The 12,523-nt window shown below is 65.2% G+C and overlaps 1 protein-coding gene across 9 annotated transcripts in view; it reads left to right on the forward strand.

Annotated features, from left to right (window-relative positions):
* The first annotated feature begins 3,436 nt into the window (after nt 1-3,436).
* The window catches only part of BAIAP2 (BAR/IMD domain containing adaptor protein 2), a 44,829-nt gene continuing 35,742 nt past the window's right edge, over nt 3,437-12,523 (forward strand). For 8 of the 9 annotated variants that reach the window (XM_037157734.2, XM_037157730.2, XM_037157735.2 and 5 more), the window contains exon 1: nt 3,437-3,600. In XM_037157734.2, coding sequence (XP_037013629.2) covers nt 3,547-3,600 — 54 coding nt within the window. In that variant the 5' untranslated portion in view covers nt 3,437-3,546. Of the gene's footprint in view, nt 3,601-4,016; nt 4,226-12,523 lie in introns of those variants that run through there. The other variant, XM_037157736.2, reaches the window with a different exon arrangement.

Here is a 12,523-nt window from a genome sequence, read left to right on the forward strand (position 1 = left end):
TCTGAAACTTTCTGGTTACCGATGACAAGTGCTTTGATCCAGGGAGGAAAGAGTTTTGATTGGGCGGGTCCCTTTCTTCAGGAGGCTGCTGGGAAGAAGGGGGGGGTGACAAAAGCAGCGCCCTTGCCAGGCACGAGATCTCCCTGTGACCACAAGTCGCCACCCCCAAGGCCAAACTCTGCCAGGCCGGGTTAGGCTGGTCAGAGAGGGACAGAGGAGGCGGCCACTTAGAGTTCGGCCGGTGGGCACCTCAGAAAGGGCACTTCTGTTCAGCAGAAATTCACAAATCCCTGGGCTCGCTTTGCCAGGGGAACAGCTTGCTCGAAAAGCAAAGGCTGTCATCCTGTAATTAAATCCGAGACCCCCTCCCTACGTGACGTTGAGATGAAGCCACTTACATAACGGGACTAAAAATAAGCTGATGAAGAGCTACATTCATTCTGCTTCCAGCCTCCCCCCAGGTTGCCCACCCGGGGTCACCGTGGCAGCGCCTGGCAGTCAGACTCTTGCCTCTGACCCCGGCTCAGCACACCGAGTACGAGGGCACCCTCGTGAGCTCCCAGGCAGGTGGACCTTCTGGTCCGGGGCTGGGCCGCTGAAGGGCGGCTTGGCCACACACCTCCCTGGCTGTGGGAACCATTGTGCCGAGACCGACCATCAGAAGTGAGAGGGAAAACCAGTGGTGTGCACCTTCCAGTCCACCTGCTTCTTGGGGACTGTGAATGACCGGCTCGTTGTAGACACCCCCCCACAGACAGGAGGAAGAACAGCCACTCTGGGCAGGGACAGAGGACCTGGGCTCCTGGCGTCACAGACCGACGCTCTCTGCCAGTGTTGGTCTTCTCGCTGGTTCTCTGTGGGGCAGGAGGGTGGGCAGAGCTTCCCCATCCCATGGGGACAGTGGCCTCCTCCTGCTGGTCCTAGAGAGGCGGTCAGACCCCAAGGCTTGCCAACGACTGCCCAGTCGCACTGGCTGCCTACGCCCAGGCGGGTGGATTAGACCCCACGGCCCCCAACACGGTCTGTGAGGTGACGCAGAATGAGGTGTGCTCACGAAGGGCCCCAAATGCCCCCAAAATAAAAGGGAGGCAGGACAAGCCGCACTGCAAGCTCTCCCAGCCCACCGCCGATGGCCCTGCGTCCGTACCCTGGTGCCGGGCCCCACCCCAGGCACTACTACCATTTGTGGTGACTTCCAAGGAAGAGAGGGGCCTCACAGGACTTGGGTGGTCTCCTGCCCTGGGCTCAGACCACCTCCTCCCAGCTGAGGGGTGGCACACCCATGCTGGGGACCTCTCTGGAGGCCGGTGGCTAGTGAAAGACAGCAGGCAGGGCCGTGACTTTCTCAGCTGGGTTTTCCAGGCCAGGCAGGTGAGGCTGCCCCGCCCACATCCTGCTGTGTGACTGCCCTCCGCCCAGGCACGACACACCCTCTTTTTCATCACTTGTGGCAGGTGCCCCATGAGTGCTCCTCTGCCCGAGGGCGCCCCTCCCAGCTGCCGGCTGGTGGGCACAGGCTGCAGCCATCAGCCCACCTGGAAAGGCAGGCTGGACTCTGCAGAGGTGTCCTGCCTAAGTGTGAGCAACCAAGTGGGCAGGAGGGGGTGTCAGGAGCGGGACCTTCTAAAGCAGGGAGCAGGCCTGGGGACCGTGGGAGCTTTTCTGGAGGCCTCTCTCCTCCCTCCGGGGTCTGCAGGCTGACCTCCTCCCAGAGGGGCCAGCCCACCTGTCACCTGTCATGCTTCTGGTCCCAGCCCTCCACTTCCCTCTGGGACAGCAGCTGTTCCTCTACCTACCCAGCCTCCCCTGTGACCCTGCCACGTCAATGGGCTCACAAGAGAGTGTGCGCTGACTCGAGCTTGCCCGGAGGAAGGGAAAGAGGACCACTAACGTCCTCACTATGAGAGCCAGCTCAGCTGGTATCACACACAACGAAAAGAATCCGGGGAGCTGCCACCACTGGGACCTATCTTAGCACCTGGAGAGCAGTAAGGACAAAGAAGGAAGTGAGCCCACAGGAAGGAAATTAAACCAAAAGGTCAGGGAACCAAGACTCAAGGTTGAGGAGGTGGGTAGGCAACTGCTTCCGGAATACCGCATTCCTTTCCTCTGCACCCATAGGAAGCCCGCAGCGTGAGGTCCGTTCAGGTCATGGATGCGGCGACTTTGGGGCCTGCTTAGTCCCTTGCTGTCTGTCTGGTGTGTCTCCGAGTCTTCCTCAGCGCCTGATGTTGAAGGGATGAAGGAGCACTGTCCCAAGGATGGGATACTAGCAGGCAACGTCCGACTTAATCTAAGGGAAATATTCAGACCTTGTGCTTTACGACATAAACAATTCCTCCATGTTAGTGTAATTCGTGTAAATATTTCTCTGAAGGACCTGCACTGGGAACCCACTGTGCCAGCCCGGGTCAGTTTCCTCCGCAAAACCTCCCAGGAAGCTCCTTCAAACGCAGGCAGAGCTGACCCGTGATCCGACGTCCAGGAAGTTCCCCTCTCCAGGTTTCCCCGCCCCCTCCACCACCGCAGACCCTGCCTCCGCAAGAGAACTCCAGCCAACAAGGATCTTCCGCCCCCAAGAGAGTCCCCAGGTCCCCAACCCTCCCTGCAGGACCTTCTGCCCTCCCATACCTGCCCCCAGTCCAGAACCCTCAAGTCTTGCCCCCACTCCCGCATCCTCTTCCGCCACCCTCCTCCGCCAAGGGCCCACCCCTCTCCAAGATTTTAGCGCCGAGCCTGACCTCCCCCGGGGCCCGCTCTCCCTCCTCCCCCAGCAGGGCCAGCCCGGGGGTCGCCGCGGCCCCGCGGACTTACCTACTACATTCCCGGGAAGGACCCCCGGGACAGCGCGCCGGTCTCTCCCATCCTTCCCCAAGCCCGCGAGACCAGCGGCCGACCGGCCAGGGACCGTCGCCTCCCAGCACAAGCTCGCGACCCCGGCGCCTTCGAGGAGGCCCGACCGCCCCGACTCACCACTTCGCGAAATGCCGCCCCCACGCGCCTCAGCCTCCCGCACTCCCACCTCCTGCTCACTTCTTCCTGCGCCACCCCGCCCCCACCTCCCCGCCCCCAGCCCGGCTGTCGCCAGGACCCCCCCCCCAAGGCTGTTCCCTGGGCCTCAGCCCGCGCCGCGCCTCCGCCTTTTCCTCTTTGATCGATAGCGCCGCCGGCCAATCGCTGCCCTGCGCCTGCCCCATATGCCCCGCCTCCTTCTCCCGCCCCCTTTCCTCCCCTCCGGAACCCACCAATAGGAAGAAAAGCGCGGGGGCGGGGCCTTCCAGTTGCCTAGCAGCGGCGGGCTGGGCGGGGGCGGGCTGCTGGGGTGGCGATCGGGGCGCGGCGGGGGCGGGCGATAGGAGGAGGGGCATAGAGGGGGCGGGGCCTGTGCTCCTATAAAGGTACCCGCCGGCGAGCTGCCGCGTTTCTGGTCGAGTTCCGCGCGCAGGCTGCTGGTTCTTTTGGTGGCTTCTTCTGCGCCCCCCCCCCCACCGCCGCCTCCGCTACCTGCGCCCCCGCTTCGGTCCGTGGTGCAGCCGGACCAGCACCATGTCGCTGTCGCGCTCGGAGGAGATGCACCGCTTGACGGAAAATGTTTATAAGGTGAGCCCCGTGCCGCCCGCACGCTTGGGCCCCGCCTGGCTGCTCCGGGCCCTCAGGGGTCTTTCCGGCGCCGCGGCGGTGGCCCGGCCTCGACCGGTCACAGGTGTGTGTGGGCGTCCTCGTCTCGCCAGTCTGCGCTGCCCCCACGCGCCCTCGTCGCGCCTGGGACAAAGTGGAGAGGGGCGCAGGTCCCGGGGCGGCGGGGGCGGTGGGGGGCAGAGGGCTGGGATGCCCGCGGCTGGCTGGCCGCATTGCCCCGGTTGGTGTGGTAGTCCCGCGGGCGCGGTTACGCTAGGCTCCGGGCACTTTTTCTCAACAGGCTTTTTCTCTCCACAACTCCGTTCCGGGCACTAATGGCCGTGGCCCAGGTGGGAGGTCGCACGGGCAGGTTGGATGGGTGAATAGATAATCCATCATCTTATGTAACCGCGAAGGGAGAAGACTAATTGTGTAGGAGGCTGGCGCGCCTGCTTCTGCTTTGATATGTGTTAAGAGTCGAATTCGGATCCGCGTCTTCTTTGGAAGTGACCGGGAAGCCTTCTGGGCAGCCCTCCCCGTCAGTCGAGTGCCTCGGATCCCCGTTAACAGGCCCTGGGGCTTCTGTTTCTCAGCATCCACTTCCTCGGTGCGAACCCCCCACCCCCACCAAACAGACCAAGCGGGTTGGGCGGCTCGGCCCGCTGCAGTTCCAGACGCCTTTTCGCCGGGGAGATTTGCCTCGGGCGGTCCGCGCGTCTTCTGACAAAGCTGCGCTTTATTTTGAAACTGTGTCTGAAGGTTAAGTGCTGGGCTGGGAGGACCGGGTACTTGGTATTTACGCGGCAGTTGCAGGTTCACGGTGGCTGATCCAGATTGCAGCGCGCTGGCGGAGCAACAGTTTCTGACCGCGTTAAGCAAGCATGGCTTCTCAGCCGGTGGCCCGCCAGGCCAGCTACGCGCTCCCTGGCTCAGGACCCAGAGGGAGGCTTTGGGTGACCCTGTGCCTTCGGTCCGAGCCCAGAAGGCAGACTGCACTGTCACCCAGCCTCAGTAGAGGTCCTGAAGTTGCGGTGAGGTGGTCCAGACGGATCCTGAGACCAGGTGGGGATGGCCTTGGTCAGTTCCGAGGCCATGTTAGAGCTGCTGGTAAACAGGCGTTGGGGGCCGCGGGGGAAGAGTGTTGTGTGTGTGTGTGGGGGGGGGCCTGCAGAAGCCCAGCTGCGTTCCTGGTCTCGTTGCTCTGTGAGCGCTGTCAGGGGAGGAGGCTTGTTCAATTATTAGTCATTAGTTCCATTACGACCTGCTCCTTACTGCAGGGGTGGGGAGACGTGCCAGGCTGTTCTTCCTAGTTTCCCAGCTTCTGCCCTGAAACCATGAAACAGGAACTTTCATGGTGAGACTTCCGAGGGGCGCGTGGCGTGGCTTTGCACTGGGGAATCCCCACGACCATCCTTGGTGGAAGGCACACCAGGGCCTCCCGGCCGGGCATGCAGTCAGTCACGGCCGGGCAGCTCTCGGCGAGGCTGTGGTTTGTCTGGAGCCTGAAGTGAACTCTGCTGTCAGGACAGGGCTGTCGGGGACTTGGTGGTCTTGTGAGAGCAGACAGGAAGGTTGGGGGCACACGTTCCCCGGCATCGGCGTCGACGTCTGTCTGGTGGTCAGTGACTCCTGTGTCCTCGCCCTGCTCTGCTCCTGGGGCAGGCTGAGACTTCCTCCTGCCCGTCCCCGGTGCCTTTCCCTGATGTCGGTGCCTTTCCGTGAGGTCGCCCGGGAGTGGGAGGTTCTCTGGTGGAGCCGGTGCAGGTTGGGCGGCTTTGGCCTTCGGTCCAGCAGAAACCGGCCGACACGGAAGGCACAGCCAGAGCCACGTGCGTGAGGCCCTGGGCCAGCCAGGCAGGTCCTTCTGTCCTGTGGAGGGATGGCCTGCCTCAGTGCTGGAGTTGGTGGCTTGCACAGAAGAGGGGCTGGGACGCAGCCCCGCTCATGGCACCCGATCTGCAGCTCAGCCGTGTGCTGTGGGCTGGCATCCCGGCCCCCGCAGCTCGGAGAGGCACTCGCCTGGGCAGAGGAGGGCAACGAGGGTGCTCATCCCTGGCCTTGCTGCTGGAAACACAGGAATAAACTGAACAGTTGGGTTGTTCTCCCTGGAAGACTCTGTAATGTGGACGATGTCTTTTTCCCTGTGGTCTAGTTCCCATGGGACCCGTGTCCTCAGGGGATTTCGTGGAAGGCACAGGGGACAGGAGCACACTGCTGTCCCAGTTCCCCCTGAAAACTGGCCCTCAGACCCTCCAGGGGACAGCGTACTGGCCGCAGGCACACCCCGGGGCAGCCCTGGGTAATTGCCTGGGGTGGGGATAGCGTGCAGGGTGGTCATCTGCCGCTCAGAACAGAGCCGCCACTGTAATCCTCTTGGGAGAGGCCTTTGGTGTCCCCGAGTGCTGGAGAGGTGCTTGCCGGAAGCAGATCTCATCTCCTGGTGGTTCTGCAGGGGGGCTGTCAGGCGGGTGCCGTGCTGGTGGCTCTGTGTCCCAGAAGAAGCCCTGGTTCCCATGGGACCTGAGGACCCGCGAGGGGCAGCTTTGGCACATCCTTTAGGAATATGGTGTCACAGGCCTCAGCCTGTCCTGAGAATGCGGAGTGGGGGCCAGCAGAGGGGGGCGCTGTTCTCGGTGCTGTGGCCTCATTCTGCAGCTTTGGTGGGGAAGCTGACCTGGCCCCTTGTGCTGGTGACGTTTGCCAGCAGGTCCCTGTGGCTGGGAGTCAGTCGGCTTGCCACCTCTGGTGTGGCCGGGAAGGGCTGGCGTAGGGTAGCTGTCGGCGCTGGCAGGAGGGGGCCCACTGCTGTCCTTTCTGATCAAGCCCTGACTGAGTAGCCCCTGCCCACTGCCACCCCCACCACCCCCTCCAGGTGGGCCCTCCTCACCCTCGCCCACACCTGGGCAGCCGCGTGTGTCCGTCGGTGGCTGTCAGTGGCCCGGCACTCGCAGTGGTCAGAGCTGCGCGGGCCGGGTGGAGGCGGTGGAGGCGAGTCTCTGACGGGCACTTCCTTGGCAACGGAAGTGCCTGCCGGGTGGAGCAGGCCCGTGCCCGCCCGTGAAGGAGGCGAGGAGTCACAGCGCCGCGCGTGAGTGTGTGTGGGGGCTGTGCTCGCGTGTGTGCGTGCGTGCGTGTGCGCAGTCTGTGCTGGGGTCCCTTGTCCTGAGGAACATTCTGCTAGAAGAGGCCTTGTCCACACCCCCATCCGTTCCCTCCCACGGAAGGCAGGTCCTCTGCAGCCCAGGGACTGGTGGCACTCCAGTGGTGGCCTGTCCTGCCCCCTGGAGATGTAGGGCCTTGGTGGCTGCAGACCCAGCAGTGCCCTGGACGTACCTTTCCTCCGGGGGCTCCGGTCAGGGCCAGCTGCTGGGATTCTCGGTGTGGGCTTCTTGCCAGCGCCCCACCTGCGGGAGGAAACGTGGTGGGGCCATGCAGGTGCCACCTGGCCCTAACAGTCCCACTCTCTATCACTCTGGCTCTGCTCTGGGGGAAGCAGAACAGCAGCTGGGGGCCACCTGGGCTATACAGTCTGCTGGTCATCGAGAGTCGTTGTGACTAACCTTTGGTGGCTTGCTTGGGCACAGCGCAGTGTTGCGTGTGGCATCGTTTATCCCGAAACCAGCTCCGCGCGGGGCCCTGGGGGTCCCAGCAGGAGGGGAGCAGCCCATCACGGGGAGGGGCTGGGGGGCTGAGCAGGTATGAGCCAGGAGGGCCGAGCCCAGCCTCTGGCTGCCAGACCTGCTTTTCCCAGGGTCCTACCCCTTTTGGGCAAGTGCGTCCACTTCAGCGCAACTGTGTTCTTGATGGCTGACGGGCCTGAGGGAACACTTCCTGGGGGAGGGGGCCGTGGTCGTCAGCTGTAGCAGTGGAGGGGACCAGGAGGGTGGCAGCAGACAGAGGGGAGCCCCGGCTGAGGCTCTGCTGTTGGCTGGGGCGCCCAGTGGCCTGTGCTCCCGAAGGTGGGGCAGCCCGCGGAGCAGGGAGGGCAGCCGGGCAGGGCGGGCCCTCTGCTGCCTTCTCGTCCAGCAGGAGCCCCGCCTGTGAAACTCAGGCGGAGCCACCTCGGGGACCAGCACGGGTCAGTGGCCTTGGAATGTTCCAGCCAGCCGGTTCAGCAGTAACTGGGCCTGGCTGTGCCATCAGCGATGAGGACGGACCTCGGCCAGGCCAGGACCTCTGCGTTGCAGGCGGCGACGGCCCCGGGTCTCGGCTGACTTGGGTCGCTGGGCAGGTGCCTCAGACCCAGCGGCGGCAGCCAATGCCTGGTTCCCAGTCTGGAGACCTCTTTCCTCAGCTGGCAGACGCCGCCCCTCCCAGGTCCTCCTGGGGCACCCTCGGGACCCCCTCTTGACATGTTGACCCCTGTAAAGGCCCTCTTCCCAAAACAGCCACTTCCCCAGGGGTGAGGGTCAGGCCTTCACCACCTGGAAACTTGGGGACAAGATCGGCCCCCAATGCCCAGGTGCCATCCCCCCAACCATGGGGTGCGGCGGTCCTCTGGGTGCCATCTGTCAGAGCAGCAGTGAGTGTCGGCCCCGGGCCGCCGGACCCTCAGTCAAAGGGCCTCCTGGAAGGGGGCGCACCCACCTGCCGCCTGCTGGAGCCAGGGCCCCGGTGCGCACCAGCCACAGACGACATGAACAGGACACACACTTCCCTGGGGCAGGTCCAGGCAGCCAGGGGTGCGACTGTAGCCCCGGCCTTTAGTCCCTCAAGAGGCCCTGGCCACAGAGCACGGGACAGGCAAGAGATGTTTCTTGGACAGGAAGGAAGCGGCAGGCCCAAGTTCGGACCCCGCTGCTCATGGCTTCTGGTCTGATGGGCGTGTCCAGTTCCTGCGGGGGAGGGGGGTGGCGGCACACGGGACAGACCCCACCCTGCACTCTCTGGCCCCGCATCCCTCGCAGGCTGCCTGAGGGCTTTCCTGCCCCCCAGATCTCACTCAGGAGGGGCAGGCTTGGGGCACCTGGGGGCCGCAGCCCCTGAGAGAGGAGTGGGGATGTAGGGCTTCCAGTTCCACAGGATCAGGTGGTTTGTGCCCCGTGAAGGGGGTGTGGGGCCCTGCAGCGCCTGGGAGCACGGGTTGCTCTGCTCACACCGGTGCCTGGGCCCCTGCCCCGGAGCCGGCACTGGGAGAACTGGCTGAATTCTGTGTCTTGTCCTGATGTTACTCAGCCTGAGACTCGGCTGTCTCATCGCCCAGGGCCTCCTGGGCTGGGCCGGTGCAATGATAGGAAAGGGTGGCCCTTCTCCAGTGGCCCCTGGCCCCGGAGGGACCCTCCTCTGCCTCCCGAGACCCCAGCCCCCCCCCCCCCCAGGGCTGCCACAAGGTGCTTTCTTCTGCAGCCTCCACTGGAGGCTCTGCTGGCTGGGCCACCGGAGCTGGGGGACCCTGCCTCGTCCCAGCGGAGGCTGGCAGGCTGGGCTTGCGTGTGTAGGGCGGGGGAGGGGTCCTTGTCCCCCAAGAGGATTTGTAGTCTGCGGGGAGCTCGTGGCCCGTGGGGGAATCTCGTGGTTAACGTGGGGAGAAGAGCCTGCGCTGTCGAAGCGTGGCCAGCCCTCTTGGTTTGTCCCCGAGTCCAACCAAGTGAAATCCAGCTCCTGATCTGCTTCTTCCAGGCAGTCCTCCAGGAACTGAATCCTGGAGTCAGATCTATTTAAAAACAGTCCCCAGGAAAGACATTCTAGAAAGGGACAGGCTGCCCTCTGCCCAGAGCACCAGCTGGCCGGGACCCTGGTGAGGAGGGGACTGCAGTAGGCGAGCCCCCCAGAGGAAGGCCACCGCCTTCCAAGTGTCCAGACGGATGGTGGCACCGTGGGAGGCTGGGGCCACCGGCTCTAGAGCTGGCGCCTGCTTCTGCAGAGTCAGATCTGAGGGGGGGTGATCGGGGGCAGCCAGGTGAGTAGATAGGACAGGCGCCAGGCCCTGCTCTGGAGTGACAGGACGGCCAGGTGACAGCCGTCCCGGGCGAGGGGAGCAGGGTGCCTTCCAGCCTCACCCCCGTTCTACTGTGGCTGGAACACGGCTCCTCGGGGAGCCCAGGCAGGTGGAGTGGCCTGGGGCCACCGGTCTTGGTTGGAACAGTGCCGGGGCCCGTGCAGCTGGCCACTGGGCGACGCAGGCTCTGGCGGGCAGGCTCTCGGTCTCCCTTTGTTTGTCCCTCTGTGAAATGGGACGGCAACACCCAGACTGATCGGGTGAGGGTTTGGGCTGGAGAGGAAGTAGGGGCTGCCTGCCCCACGTGGAAGGGCTGGAGGCAGCAGGCGTGGCCCGCCCCTTCCCGTCCGTCCACAGAGAAACTGCCTCTTTGTCTGGGCGGCCCCGCCAGGAAGCCGCGGGAGGGGCCGTCCTGGGCCACAGTGGGGAGTAAACAGGCCTGGCCGCCCAGGCACCGGAGCGAGGCCTTGGCAGAGCCCCGCCCGCCCTCAGTGGCCCGGCTGGAGGCCAGGTGTCCGCTGCCCTTTGTCCCTGCTGTCCGGCAGAGTCCTTGGCCCAAGTAAATCAAGATGGCTGCCACTGGCCAGGGTTGGCCAGAGCTGGCCAGGCCGGAAGGCCTCACCAGGCCCTCAGCCTGTGGGGTCTGGGGACCAGTGGCCACCTGTGCCATGGCTGGGTCCCAGGCCTGGATGGGTCAGCCCAGTGCGCCTGCCCTGCCCGTGTGCCTGAGGCCTGGATGCCTGGGACGCTGGGGGCAGAGGGGACATCCTGCTTCGTGACGTCCAGCAAGAGGGTGACTGACCGATCTGAGCACCCCTGAACTCGGGGCGTCTCTTTGCCCAACCATCTGCAGCGTGTGTTCTGTGGGGCGTCCAGGAGCCCCCTCAGCACCCAGTGCCTGCCTGTCACCGGGGAGCCGTCCCGTACCAGCACAGAGTAACCTGGTGACAACTGAAAGACTGAGACCCGCTCAGGGCCTGTGGGAGCTCCTGAGGGAAGGACTCAGCCTCCGAGGGCAGCCGGGCCGGGCGTCTTGGTGGCGCGGCGTGGGCGCTGGCGCGTTAAGTGAACGCCACTTGGGGCTCCTGAGGACTCGGCCCGGCCCGGGGAGCGCGGTCCTACGACGCCGCTGTGCGCCCCGTGGCCCTCCTGGGCCCGGAGTCCCACGGCGGCTCCAGGTCCCAGGCACCTGCAGCCCCGGGTGCCGTCCGACCGGCTGGTGGCTCCGCTGGGAGCGCGCGAGTCTGCCCCCAGCTCCCCGGGCAGGGCCTCCCGAGGTGCAGCTCGCCCTGGCCGGCGGCTCGGCTGGTTGGAACATTGTGCTGCACACCGCGAGGTTGCGGGTTCGATGCCCTGGCGGGGCCAGCACAGGAGGCAGCCAGTCCTATTGCTCCTTCACGTCAGTGTTTCTCTCTGTCTCCCTTCCTCTCTCTCTCAGTAAGCGTGTCCTTGAGTGAGTGAGCAACAACAAAAGAAATACGCTTGTTCCTTCACTCCCAAGAAAGTGTGTCTCCGTGACAGCCCCAGAGCCTTCCCCGTGACGGCGGGAGGTCGAGCTGTTCCTGCTCTGCGGGCGGCTCAGGGCCTGGGTTGGAAGTGGCGGCGGCAGGTGGGCTGTGTGGGGAGGGCGCTCGCTCTGGAGGCCCCCGAGGGTGGTGAGGGCCCAGCCCTAGAGTGGCGCCCCAGGCCCGCTCCCGTCCCTGGGGCGGGTGTGGTGCAGCAGAGTGTACACACACACGCTCGTGTGCGTGTGGGCACGAGGCAGGAACACCAGCCACACGACAGCCCCAGGCCTGGGCCTGCACGGCCGCCGGAGTGGGAGGCCCGGGCGCTGCTGGCCGGGCCCTCACCTGGACTCGGAGTCCTCCCGGGCGCCCCCTGCTCATTCTGTGACATCTCTACCCCGGGTCCCCACTTCTCCTTAGACATGACGTGTCCAGACCCCGGGTCCCCACTGCAGAGTCTGGTCCCCAGGCCGTTCCCTGCGTCTCCACCAGGTCCCACCAGCCCCACGTCGAGGTCCACAGTGCTCAGGACTCGGGCCCTCCACCCCCGCCTTCACCTCTCATGTCACTGAGCCACTCCGGCAGGTCCCCCACCCCTTCCCTGGCTACAGCGTGGCCCCCACAGCCTGAGGGAACCCTGAAATGTGGCCCCGTGGGGCAGGGGCTCCAGCTTCCCTCTCCCCAGGACAGGCTCAGGCCCCTCTCCCGCCTCGGCTGAGAGCTCCCTGCTCTGCCCCTGGTGAGCTAGAAGCCCCGTGGGGGACAGGACCCCGGGGTCACTGCTGTTGCCCCAGCAGGCGTCAGCTCCGGGGATCACGCAGCAGCCCCCCCCCCCCAGCGGAGTTAGCCAAGGGCTCCCTTCCCAGGTCCCTGGTGTTTGGGGGCCTGGTGGGCGCCCCCCCAGGAAGCCTGGGGCCCAGCCTGTACACAGGTGGGTGGTGGCTCCAACGGAGGTCCTCACCCACCGTGGCCACAGGTGTTTGGGTGCCTCCGTTGGCGCTCCTGGCGGACTCTGGCGGGCGGGTGGCGCTCGGGCCCGGTGGGGGGGTTTCCTGAGGCCAGATCCTGCCGAGCTTCCAAGTGCCTGGCTCGGGACAAGCCCTGGGGCCGGGGCTGCATCTAGGGCCTCCCTGGTCTGCCCGGGGCCTGGCGGCTCCCCGCCCAGTGTCTCTCCCCGGCCACCCTCCGGGTGGACGTGTGTTGTTACACAGGCCGAGGGCAGGACATGGCCATGATGGTTTTCTCGGGAAGTTTTCCCCCCGAGTCTCGCTGGCAGGGTTGGCTGCCGGCAGCCGGCACAGATCCCCGGGAGAGCTCGCGTTGGCGCTCACTGTGAGTGCTTGTTTTTATGCCTCGTAATTAAAATGTTTATTTGGCCTTCGAGTGAAAATCTAATTTCTCCAGTCTGAGAAGTGCTGACGTTGGCGCCGTGACTCCAGCCCGTCAGCGAACAGGCCCGGGG

The sequence above is a fragment of the Artibeus jamaicensis genome, unplaced genomic scaffold, assembly GCF_021234435.1.
Source record: "Artibeus jamaicensis isolate MK-2021 breed Jamaican fruit bat unplaced genomic scaffold, CSHL_Jam_final contig_2259, whole genome shotgun sequence".
Classification (NCBI taxonomy): domain Eukaryota; kingdom Metazoa; phylum Chordata; class Mammalia; order Chiroptera; family Phyllostomidae; genus Artibeus; species Artibeus jamaicensis.